Raw genomic sequence first — 13,002 nt, 5'->3', positions numbered from 1 at the left:
TTTTGACAGGCTGAGCCAAAAGTCTAGCTCACACCTCTGGCTGTCCAATCCCATTTCCTAGATCCTGTCCTTCATTGTGCAGCTCAGTCTCTCTCCCACTCAGCCCATCATCATTGTCTTGTGGGATCTTCGGGGATCTTCGCTGTCAGTTGCCTTCATGTTAGGTATGAACCCGATCACTGTTCAGTTAATGGCCTTGTCCAAGACCTTGGGTCTGTGCTGGCCCACCTGTCAGTGGAGACAGAGCTCTGGGGGCACCCGCACCTGTCCTCCAGGCGGACCCTGATGGCCAGTGGCACCTTCTGTGACAAGTCCATCTAGTTGGGCATCACTCTTCAGCCCACACTTCTGTATGTTGTGGCAAGATAGGATGTGTGTTTCCATCAAATGCCCTGCAGAACCCAGATAGCCCTCTCCAGGGTATTCTTCTGGTTAGCCTATCAAAAACTAAATGAGGCTAGGCTGGTATGATTTATTCTTACGAATCCTAGAAAGCAGAGCTTCCTTTTCTGTGTATGCGCTCACAAGCTTTCCCCTGGGGAGTTCTGTTGAGGAACGCGTCAAGTCCACAGCGCTGAGTGAAGAAGGGCACCCTTCTTCTTCATCCCCCGGGGAGCTCTCCCTTCCCCAGAGATCTCTGTGGAGTCAGGGCACCCCCACATCGTGCAGGACAGACAGATGTGGAGGGGACCTCAACTCATTCCACCCAGTTAGATGCTGCCATCCCGTCTTCCCCTGCTATTACAGGCTGCAATCCCCTTGGATCAATAATCCAGTCGAGATGAAAAATTAGGCTCCTCCACAAAGAAGACAGAAACAAAACAGGAATTACATGGTGGTGTTCTCTCTTTACCAGGGTTATCATTTCCCTGTCAGCCCAGAAGAGCACTCCTTGCATCAAAAATAACCACACAGGGGACATCCCCGGTGGTCCAGTGGTTAGGACTCCACGCTTCCACTGCAGGGGGTGTGTGCTCGATCCCTGGTCAAGGAGCTAAGATCCCACTGCCTCTCGGTGTGGCCAAAATATATATATAAATATATATATGTATACAGAAGCTCCTTCCATGGGCTTTAGCTATTCCCAAAAGAACTGTCAGCGGTTCATCTGGTTCCTGTTATTTTTCCATGTACCTTGCCTTCTTTCTTTCTTCTGTATCTTTCAAGATCCGAGTTCATGCATGATGAGCTCTGGGTGCAGACCATGCCGTCTCTAGATATTGATACTTCCTGCTTTTTCCCTCACTGGGTCCATTTGCAATCCATGTTCAAAGTCTTACCTGTGGGATCTCCTGGCCCACCTAAGCCACTTTGTCTTTGGATTCTGCTACTAAAAAATTCTCGCTCTCTCTGCTTTTTGAAATCTGCCCTTCAGAAGCCAGCTCTCCACCAGCAAGCTCCCTCTCCTGTGTCAGGCTTCCAGGGACCCAGAGTGCAAAGTCACAGCCCCTGTCCTCAGGATACTCACAGCCCAAGGGGTCAACGAAGGGCACCAACAACCAGGATTCTGCATCCAGAGGTTTCTACAAAGAGGAGCTGCCTCCTCAGAGCCTAGTCTTGGGGGTGAGGAAACGTTGACCAGGCAAAGAAGCTTTTCGGCAAAGAGGGAACAGACGTTGAGACGTTCGAGACAACTGCTCCTCGTGGGTTTGGGTAGCACCACAGCTTCAGGATAGGGCTGGAGCGTGGAAGCCTGCAGGGGTTGAGGGGCTGGGGAACATGGAGGGACATGGAAGGTTCTGGAAAGCAGGCAGGAAGGCCCTAGCGCACCAGGCAGGGCTGTTTGAATTTCATCCTGGGCACATAAGTCTGAAGGATTTTAAGCGAAGGAGTGACAGGGCCAGATGTGCACCAGAAGCAGGATCCCGCCGCCGGACAGCATGGGGACAGTCACATTGGCAAGAGATTGGAGACGGTGAGCTGCAGCCAGCCTTGGAGGGTGACGTGGAGAGGCGACAGTTGTGGGAGATGGGGCTGCTTGAAGGACGCTGGTTTGTACTCTCATTTTTCACTGCTAAGCTCCACCTTGCCCTCAGCTTAACAGCGCATCCGTGGTTGAGGAGGTCGGGGAGAGCGCGGGCGGCACAGCAGTGTTGGTGAGCATTCTTGATCGTTTGTGCTTAACTAGTCGGCAGACAGAGGCAGTGGCAGCCCCTCGCACAACAGTACGCCCTCCTTCCCGGGTTGGTCTGGGCACCGAGCCTGGTGGCGCAGCCGCCAGAGAGGAAGGGGGGACAAGGCCACCAACACGGGGGGCATGGCGAGGGGAGGGGGCAGCTAACTAAGACCACAGGAAACACAGGGCAGCTGTGGAAAAGAGTTAGGAGCTCTTTCCGATCCAGTTTGGAACGGCTGCCAAAACCTACGCTGAAGTGGAAAGAGGGGCGGGGAGGACAAGCTGTGCGCAAGAGCAGATGAGAAATGGGGACAGGCTGGGTGGCACAGGCGTGGGGGAGGGGGACGGGCGCATTTTCTAGAGGCGCTCCCTGGTCCTTGTTGAATTTTGTCCAATTGGAGTGCTTTATCTATTTAGAAAAAAGAAATACAAGTTCTAAATAAATGAAATGATATCCGCCCCGGTGAGGAGCCCTTTCTCAGCAAAGTGCTCAACAGCAGGTTTGAGCACTACTTGGTGTGTCTGTTCGAAAGCAGGTTAAGTCTGTTCCACGATATTCACTCCAAGTATTCAAGGAGCATCTGCCAAGGGCACTGGAACTCCAAAAAGACACCCTCTGAAAGACACTGACTTCTGGAATCTGACGTCTCAGTTTGGCTAACAGATAAAGGATGTCACAAATTCAGGGTGTGACAAAAGCAGTTTCAAATCTTTTGGGAAGGGACAGATTATTAAGACTGAAGAGAACTGGTATTGGGTCACTGGCTCTTTGAGGGTGGGGAGAAACATCAAGTTAGATCCCCGTTTCGTACCTGCAAAAAATGGATTCCAGATGGGATTAGGAGCCAAGAGAAACAAAGTTATATAAGTACTGAAGGAAAATAGAACACAATATTTTTATGCTCTTGGGGTGGGGAAGGCCTTCCTTTTCAAGCCAGAAAGATTCAATTACAAGTCAACCCTCTGTACTATGTACAGTAACTTTTCTGAAAGTCTGAAGCTATTCTGAAATGAAAAGTTTACTGGAAAAGGAAAAATAATCATTTCGTGAAAGGATAAACACAAAGGTTTACAAAGGACAATTTACAGGCTTAGGAGAAAACACGGTGCCCAAAACATACATAATAAACAACCTACAAATCAATATAATTAAGAAGAAGAGGGACTTCCCTGGTGGCCCAGTGGTTAAGAGTCTGCCTTGCCATGCAGGGGATACAGGTTGGATCCCTGGCTGGGGAACGAAGATGCCACATGCTGAGGAGCACCTAAGCCTGACGCTGAAACTACTGAGCCTTCATACCACAACTAGAGTCCGTGAGCCGCAGCGAAAGGTGATGCAGTGGGGATCCCACATGCCTCAACCAAGACCAGAGGCAGCCAAATAGATAAATATGTAAAGAAGAAGAAGAAAAATTATCGGATAGAAAAATGGGTGAGGAATATCAAGAGGTAATTTACACCAAAGGAACACAGAAAAAGATTCTCAGTTTCACTGGCAACCAGGGAAATGAAAATTAGAATCACAGGATGAGACTTTTCACTTACCTGATTGACTAAAACTTAAAAACACTGAGAATGAGAGCGCTAATAAGAGAGTGGAGAAACAGGCATTTTCATGTCTATTATTGATTGGAGAAGGCCATGGCACCCCACTCCAGTATTCTTGCCTGGAGAATCCCATGGACCGAGGAGCCTGGTGGGCTGCAGTCCATGGGGTCGCTAAGAGTCGGACACAACTGAGCGACTTCACTTTCACTTTTCACTTTCATGCATTGGAGAAGGAAATGGCACCCCACTCCAGTGTTCTTGCCTGGAGAATCCCAGGGACGGGGGAGCCTGGTGGGCTGCCGTCTATGGGGTCGCACAGAGTCGGACACGACTGAAGCGACTTAGCAGCATGGCTTCTTTTTCGGAGACCAAATTTTAAATATTCATACTTTAGGATGGCAGTTTCAAAGAACTTATCCTATCGAAGCTCCCATGCTGGACAAATATGACAACCAGGGACTGGCTGCATGCACAGCCAGGGAACACCATGCGGCTATGGAGAACGGTGCGGTTCGTCACACACACACACGTGCAGGCACACCCTGGAGAAATTACAGGTCTGGTTCCAGGCCACCACAGTAAAGCGAATGCTACAGTGAATCAAGCCGCACGGATTTTCTGATTTTCCAGTGCATATAAAAGTTGTACAGACCAGGAGAAAATATTTGCAAATAATCTGATTGGCAAGGGTTTAACTTCCAAAATATACAAACAGCTCCTATAATTCAATAACAAAAAACTCCCAAACAATCCAATTGAGAAATGGGCTGAAGATCTAAACGAGACATTTCTCCAAAGAAGACATACAGATGGTCAATAGGCACATGAGAAGACGGAGAAACGCCGTACGGATGGCTAATAGGCGCATGAGAAGATGGAGAAACGCCGTGCGGATGGCCAATAGGCACATGAAAAGACGGAGAAACGCCGATCAAAACAACAACAAGGTACCGCTTCACACCAGTTACAATGGCCGTCATTAGCAATTCTGTAAACAATAAATGTTGGAGAGGGTGTGGAGAAAATAGAGCTCTCCTACACGGTTGGTGGAAATGTAAATTGGTGCAGCCACTATGGAAAACAGCATGGAGGCTCCTCGGAAAACTAAAAATAGAGTTGCCAAATGATCCACCAATTCCATTCCTGGGGATATATCCAGACAAAACTATAACTGGAAAAGATATATGCACCCTCATGTTACTGGCAGCACTATTTACAATAGCCAAGACACGGAAGCAATCTAAATGTCCATCAATAGATGAGTAGATAAGGAAGAGATGGTACATACATACAATGGATACTACTCAGCCGTAAAAAAGAAGGAAATGATGCCATTGGCAGCAACATGGATGATCCTAGAATTACCATACTAAGTGAGGTAAGTCAGAAAGACAAAGGCAAATGCCATATGATATCACTTTATGTGGAATCTAAAATATGACACAAACATATCTACCAACCAAAAACAGACTCACAGACATAGAGAACAAACTTATGGTTGCCAAGTGGGAGGAAGCTGGGGGGAGGGAAGTATTGGAAATCTGGGATTAGCAGATATCAACTGTTATATGTGGGATGGATAAACATCAAGGTCCTACTGTATAGCTCAGTTTATATATTTACTATCTTGTGATAAACCACAATGAAAAAGAGTATGAAAAAGAATATACATATGTATAACTGAGTCACTTTTCTGTGAAGCAGAAATTATTAACAAAACACTGCAACTCAACTATAATTCAATAAAATTTTTTCAAAAGTTGTATTAATTCTGTAGTCTATCAGTGTACGACAGCATTATGTCTGAAATAATAATGTACCTATCTTAATTAAAAACCTTCCATTGTTAAAAAATGCTATCATCTGAGCCTTCAGAGAGTGAGTCCTAATCTTTTCAAAACAGTAACATCCAAGATCACTGATCACAGGCCATCATCACAAATGTAACACTAAGGAAAAAGCTTGCCGTATTTCGAGAATTACCAAAATGTGACACAGAGACGCAAAGTGAGCAGATACTGCTGGGAAAGTGACCCTGACAGACTCACTCAATGCAGGGCCGCCACAAAGCCTCACTTGCAGAAAGTGGAGTATTTGTGAAGCGCAATAACATGAAGAAGTACAATACAACGAGGTCTGCCAGTGCACAGACATGTGTCCATACATGTAAATATTCATACATATAAAAGTGAAAACCACCACACAAATCACATGGCCTAGTTGGAGCAAACAGGAAATTGGGGCTGGACCAGAAGGGGCCCGGAGGCCAGGCTCAGCCCTCTGCACTTCTCAGTGCAGGCGATGGGGAGCAAGGCCCGGCAGAGACATGACAGTCACGTGCAGCCACAGAACAAACAGGCTGCGGAGGAGGAGCTGGGAGTGTCTGTGAAGGCTTCGGATCTCCCTGGAGGGGATCCAGGACAGCCTGGCTGGAAGGTGGGAAGAGGTGCCATTCGAGGTGGTGATGGTTGTTGTTTAGTTGCTGCGTTGTGTCCAACTCTTCGCCGCCCCGTGGACTGTAGCCCACCAGGCTCCTCTGTCCATGGGGTTCTCTAGGCAAGAATACTGGAGTGGGGTGCCATTTCCTTCTCCAGGGCATCTTCTTGACCCAGGGATAGAACCCAGGTCTCCTGCACTGGCAGGCAGATTCTTTACCACCACGCCACCAGGGAAGCGCCATTCTAGGTAGGAGCAGCTGCAAATAGACCTAGAGAGGCGAGGAGGGGACGTGGGGAGAGGCCTGCACAGGGAAGGGAAAGGGACTCCCTGGGGCTGTGCCCTCAAGTAGGAGAAGGAAGGAGGGGAGAAGGGGAGCCTGGAGTGGGTACAGAAAATTGGTTCTTATCTCCCTGAAGGCTGATTCTGTTTGTTCGGCACATTCATTCATTCAAGAAGAATTTACAAAGTGCCAACAGTGTGCCAGGCTCTGTTCTGGATGAGGGGTGATATGACAGTGACCCCAATAAGGGACCTGCTCACTGGAGGTGATGAGGAGAGGCAGCCATGAGCAAGGAACATACAGGACTTCCCTGGCAGCCCAGCGGTTAAGAATTCGCCTGCCAATGCAGGGAAAATGGGTTTGATCCCTGGTCCGGGAAGATCCCACATGCCTCAGGGCAACTATGTCCATGTGCCGCAACTACTGAGCCCTCAAGCTGCAACTACTGATGTCTGAGCGCCTAGAGCCTGTGCTCTACAACAAGAGAGGCCACCGCAATGAGAAGCCCGCTCACTGCAACTAGAGAAAGCCCTCACTCAGCAAGGAAGACCCAGCACAGCCACAAATCAATTAAATTTTTAAAAAAAGGAAACAAATATAAAGAAATTTCTGGCCGAGATCAGTGCCGCACAGAGAATAGAACGATGAACAGAGAGTTTGAGGGGGGGTGTCAAGGGGATTTATGGGGGGGACACGGCGCAGCTGATGTCTGAATGGCGAGGAGGAACCCTACCTCCATGAGGGCTGCGGGAGGGGGGCGGGGGGAGCAGTCTGGAAGGCGGGTGGGGGTGCTGCGAGTCTGAGGCTAATTGCCCAAGGCAACTGTTTTGCTAATAAGACCGTGTTAAGAAAATGAGGCTTTTTTTTCCCATTTGGTAATGAAGTCATTAGTGAGTTGTAATTTTAGTTCTTGCTCCTGGGTTTTTGACACTGGGCGGGAGGGGGAGGTCTGTGGGGACTGATGGGGTGGACGGTGGATCCCCCACACCCCAAAGGGTGTCACGGGGGTGAGGATGAACCTCAGAGGGAGGGGAGACGGGGGTGGGGCAGCACCCACCTGCTCCGGGGGGTCACGTCCAGGAAGAGCTGCACTAGTGCCAGCAGGTTGTGGTGGTGATCAGACGCTCGACTCAGGGCGCAGCACAGCTGCCGGAGCTGTGGGGGCACAGAGGGCACCCAGCTGGGCTTCCAGAGGCAGGGTGCCTCCTACCCTGACCTCCCACCTGCCCACTCAGCGGGAAGGCCTGGAGAGCAGAGGGGAGGAGCACTGGAGCAGCGTGGGCCCCGCCAGGGCCCAAGAGCACACCCTGGAGGCCTCACAGGTGAGGCCGGGGGGCTTGGGCTTTGACTCAGGGGTCCACAGCACCTTTCCCGGCCACTCTCGGATGTTCTCCAGGAGCTGGAGCAGGAGCTGCTGGAGATCAGTCTTGGGCAGCAGGCGAAGTCTGGTGTCCAGGCCAGCTCGGCATAGCAGCTCAATCAGGTCCAGAAGGTTCCGGTCGGTGTAGGCCCCTGGCTGGGCCAGTGCGCAGAGTGTCAGGAACTGGAGAGGAGAGAGCGCTAGGGCAGGGGTGCCTCCCTGGCACGGCGAGCCCCCAGCTGTACTGGGAAGGAGCTGAGAAAAGTAACGAGGCCTGAAGTCGAGCCTCCAGGGGTCGTCAGGGGCAGGCACAGGCGTGGAGGGAGCCAGCTTCTGTAGCATCCATCCTGGCAGCCAGCAAAGTGCCTGTGATGGTGCCCAGTGGGACCCCCTGAGTTAGATGCTGAGTGGGTCTGGATTGAGAGCGAGCACAAGGATGGGTGGGACTCACCTTACAGATGTAGTTCAGGCTGCTGTCCAAGGCCATCTCCTGGAGGGTGTCCTGCTGTTCACTGTGGCTCAGGCTGGCCTCGCTAAGTAAGACAAAAACAAAGGAGGGGAAGCAGTCAGAGGCAGGCACAAGGGAAGAACTGAGGCAGAGGGGGAGGCCGTGCCTGCTGGAGAACAGAGTTCTTGGACGATCCATTCAACCCAGGGTCCTGGAGCCCTGTGTTTCGGGTCTTTCACTTGTTGCTATTGTTCAGTCGCTCAGTCGTGTCCGACTCTTTGCGACCCCATGAACCGCAGCATGCCAGGCCTCCCTGTCCATCACCAACTCCCAGAGTTTACTTAAACTCATGTCCACTGAATCGGTGATGCCATCCAACCAGCTCACTCTCTGTCATCCCCTTCTCCTCCCACCTTCAATCTTTCTCAGCATCAAGATCTTTCCAAATGAGTCAGGTCTTTGCCTCAAGTGGCCAAAGTATTGGAGTTTTAGCTTCAGCATCAGTCCTTCCAATGACTATTCAGGACTGATTTCCTTTACGATGGACTGGCTGGATCTCCTTGCAGTCCAAGGGACTTTCATGAGTCTTCTCCAACACCACAGTTCAAAAGCATCAATTCTTCGACACTCAGCTTTCATTATGTTGCGACTCTCACATCCATACATAACTACCAGAAAAACCACAGCTTCAACTATATGGATCTTTGTTGGCAAAGTGATGTCTTTGCTTTTTAATACACTGTCTAGGTTTATCATAGCTTTTCTTCCAAGGAGCAAGCGTCTTTTAATTTTGTGGCTGCAGTTACCATCTGCAATGATTTTGGAGCCCATGACAATAAAATGTCCCTGTTTCCATGAACACAATGTCACATGTCATGAACACAATGAAAAGGTCATCCACTGCTGCGTAACCAATTACTCCCCCCAAATAGAGAGGCTTAAAAACAGCAAATACGTATTATCCCGTGCAGTTTCCGAGGGTCAAGAATCCAGAAGCAGCTTAGCCAGGGGGCTCTAACTCAGGGTCTCTGGGGAGGCTGCCCCCAAGGCTTTCATGGGGGCGGGGGGCTGCTGTCAGCATAGGCTTGACTGGCCTGGAAGAACTGCTTCTCAGGTCACTTGGGGGTCACCGGCCTCAGTCCTTCCATGAGCTTCACCACAGCGTTCCCTAACTTGCCCCGACTTTCTCTAAAGTGAGTGATCTGAGAGAGAGGAGATGCCCGCCTAAGATGGAGGCTGTAACCTTTTAGAACCTAACCTTGGACGTGACATTGCTTCTGTGATCTCCCCTGGCCATATGGGCCAGCCTGACTCAGGGTGAGAGAGCTGCAAAAGCGGGTGAACCCCAGCATGTGGAGCCACCGGTGCCTCTCGGGGGCTGGCACCCCAACACTGGCCCTCCAGGAGGGCCCCTAGCTTTGGTTTTCTGGGGCTTGGAAGCCTGAAAAATCATCCTCCAATGATTCCTGCCAAGAATTCCTCAAAAGCGTTGTTTGGAGTTTCCCTGGTGGTCCACTGGTTAAGAATCTGCCTTGCAATGCAGGGGACAAGGGTTCAATCCCTGGTCTGGGAAAATCCCACATGCTGCAGAGCAATTAAGCACCACAACTCCTGAGCCTGTGCTCCAGAGTCCAAGGGCCACAACTCCTGAAGCCTGTGCCCAGAGCCCAAGGGCCACAACTCCTGAAGCCTGTGCCCAGAGCCCAAGGGCCATAACTCCTGAGCCTGTGCCCAGAGCCCAAGGGCCACAACTCCTGAGCCTGTGCCCAGAGCCCAAGGGCCACAACTCCTGAAGCCTGTGCCCAGAGCCCAAGGGCCACAACTCCTGAGCCTGTGCCCAGAGTCCAAGGGCCACAACCCCTGAAGCCTGTGTCCAGAGCCCAAGGGCCACAACCCCTGAAGCCTGTGCCCAGAGCCCAAGGGCCACAACTCCTGAAGCCTGTGCCCAGAGCTCATGCTCCACGAGAAGCCCGCATACTGCAACTACAGAGGAGCCCCGACTCGCCGCAACTAGAGAAACCCTGCTCGCAGCAACAAAGACCCAGTGCAGCTAAAAATGTAAATAACAATAAATAAATAACCAAAATAAAGAAAATCTATTTGAAAGCATTCTTTGTGCACACAGGTAAGGTGAGTCTGTGCAAGCACGGAAAAGCATGCTCCACTGTGGCTTACGTCAGGTGAGCTTCCAAAGTCTGCAAGTAAGGTGAAATCAGACTGAGGGAGATCCTCGACAGCCCCTCCAAAGGGGTTCCACGACCATGCTGTCCACGGACAAGCCTGGCACGAACAGATTCCTCTTAGACAGCAAACAGCCTGGATGAAGCCAGAGGCCAGGGTCACATTTAAAACACCCTCTTTAAAGACCAGAGTCACACACAGTTTGGCGAGAGCCCTACAGGGGGGGAGGTGCTGGCAACACAGCAGAGTCACATCACCCTCTGCACAGACCTGCCAGGCACATGCTCCCCGGGTGAAACCCTGTGCTCGGGCGTCCTTACTAAATGATGCTCTTTCTCTGGCCACATGCATATTGTTGGCATCAAGTAAGTGAGGTGACTTTTAAATTCAAATTGTTGGTTACTTTTGGCTGGGCTGGGTCTACCTGCAGTGCGGGGGCTTCTCACTGTGGGGGCTTCTCTTGATGCAGAGCGCAGGCTCCAGGCACAGGCTTCAGTAGGTGCAGCCACGGGCACTGGCCCAGCTGCCCCGTGCCGTGTGGGGTCTTGCTGGACCACGGATTGAACCCATGTCCCCTGCATCGGCAGGCAGATTCCTAAACACTGGACCACCAGGGAAATCCAAGTAGGACACCTTTAATGGCAAGGCTCCCTGTGCCGCCTCTTCCACTCCTGCAGTCTTACTAACTAGCTTGGAGCTCCTGATAACAGGGGACTCCCTAGAGATGAAGTCCCCAGCGACGACAGCGACAGTGCCCAGCAGCCTCTGGGGCCGCCGCCCTGGCCACGGTTCCCAGACACGCCAGTGAAGAGGCTCCGCTCTTCACTTCTCTATGCTGCTTCTCAGAGAGGGAAGAACGCCATCTCTAGGCACCCAGCAAGTCGGTGTCAACAAATCGCTGCTGGAGTGGAGGAGTGGGGCGAGTGCTAGATAGGCCTGGGCTGGGCCACGCTTCCAGGCCTTTCTTCCTCAGCATTTATGAGCCCCAGAGAACACGAACAGGCGGGGGAGACGGGGGCTCACGCACCGGGCCTGTGTCAGAGCTGCCGGGGAGTCCTGGCTTATACCAGTCCGTGAGCGTGCGTAGGGCCATGCACGCATGGGAGGGAACGCTTTTAGACTGCCCAAAGAGGCGGGGCGCCTCAGAGCCAACTTTGTGACTCTGCCCCAGTGGAGGGGGCTCTCAGACAGTTCCGTGCTGCCAGTGGGAGAAAGAGAGCAGAAATTGTGAGCTGGTGACTCATCTTCTCAGAGCTGGGGAAGGGAAGTGTGTCTGTGACAAGGGTCTCTCCTCCTGGGGATGGACAGAATGCCAGGCTTTCCAAGTGGGAAGGATGCATGGCCTCCCCCTACTGCCGCCCCCGCCCCCACCGCACTGCGCCCCAGTGTCTCCCCTGGCTGCCTCTGCTGGGAACAGCCAGCAGGCAACATAACGGGTTCCCCTTCCCCGCCTGCCTCTGAGGAGCCGCTCGCCTGGAACGTGGCATCTGAGACTGCTATTCTGGGAAGTGGCATCGGCTGATCCTCAGACCTCCGCCACGGAGAAGAGGAATTCACAGTCTAAGGAGCCTACTCCTCTCCTGGACTCAGCAGGTTGGAGGGTCCCATCACCAGCCTCACCAGCAAAGCAATTTTTCCCCACCCCCACCACCATCCCTGGCCCGTGGCCAGCACCCAGGAGCTCGAGTTTGGGTTGCAAAGGCATTGTTCTACACACTTAAGAGAACCGTGTCGGCTTCTGTATTTGTTTTCCCCTATTACTATTTGAGAAAAGAAGAAAAAGTCAAAGTGACCCTCTGCTCCTTCTCCTTGGGAGACAGGAAAACCGAGGGTCTAGTTGGGGGTTGGGGCCCACCAGACATCCCGTGGGCAGGGCGTGCTCCAGGGCTGGCACTGCTAAACCAGACCAGAGCTGTCAGCTGGGTTCTAGTGACCGAAGTCAAGGCAATGAAGAGGAATTGATGCTGAGCTAATGGGGGGGGGGGGCAGCAACTTTTACCTGGATCCAATTACTCTGTCCCAAGGCTACCACCCCCACACTTGACAGGATGCCCTTTCAATGGACTGACTGTCATTTACTTAGCCCACTGGCCTCTGCAACCAGGCCTCCCTCTCAGAGAACCCAGTGGGTGAAGGCTACCAGCACCAGGCAACAGCAGCGGGCTGCCAGTCCTGAGGGGCTGGACCTGTGGTCTGTGCTTCCCAGGTGGTGCAGTGGTAAAGCCTCTGCCTGCCAGCGCAGGAGACACAAGAGATGGGAGTTCATCCCTGGGTAGGCAAGATCCTCCAGAGTAGCAAATGGCAACCCACTCCAGTATTCTTGCCTGGAAAGCTCCATGGACAAAGGAGCCTGGTGGGCTACAGTCCAGGGGGTCGCAAAAGAGCTGGACACAACTAGGCATGCACAGACACCTATGGTCTGACCAAGGCTCTTCCTCTGGGCTTTGCAATCAGGGAGCAGCCCGGGAAGATCAGCCACCGCTTCCTCTCTTTCCAGGTGAGACCGGGGACATCTGATGAAAAGTCCGTATAGCTGAGTGTGGCACTGGTCCCCTCTGAGGATGCTCAGGCTCTCATCTGCTTCCCAGCCAGCCTTCACGCTCTGGTTCCTCCTCTGCTGGCTGTCTCCC

The 13,002-nt window shown here is 52.0% G+C and overlaps 1 protein-coding gene across 1 annotated transcript in view; it reads right to left on the bottom strand.

Annotated features, from left to right (window-relative positions):
• Positions 1-13,002, bottom strand: part of FAM178B (family with sequence similarity 178 member B) — a 106,891-nt gene that overhangs the window by 36,326 nt on the left and 57,563 nt on the right. The window contains exons 11-13 of the mRNA XM_068967376.1: positions 8,195-8,276; positions 7,750-7,926; positions 7,441-7,538 (exon numbers count right to left, since the gene is read on the bottom strand). Of these exons, the coding sequence (XP_068823477.1) occupies positions 7,441-7,538; positions 7,750-7,926; positions 8,195-8,276 (357 nt within the window). The remainder of the gene's footprint in view (positions 1-7,440; positions 7,539-7,749; positions 7,927-8,194; positions 8,277-13,002) is intronic.

This window comes from Capricornis sumatraensis, chromosome 1 (genome assembly GCF_032405125.1).
Source record: "Capricornis sumatraensis isolate serow.1 chromosome 1, serow.2, whole genome shotgun sequence".
Classification (NCBI taxonomy): domain Eukaryota; kingdom Metazoa; phylum Chordata; class Mammalia; order Artiodactyla; family Bovidae; genus Capricornis; species Capricornis sumatraensis.
This window is presented reverse-complemented; position numbering and strand designations above follow the sequence as displayed.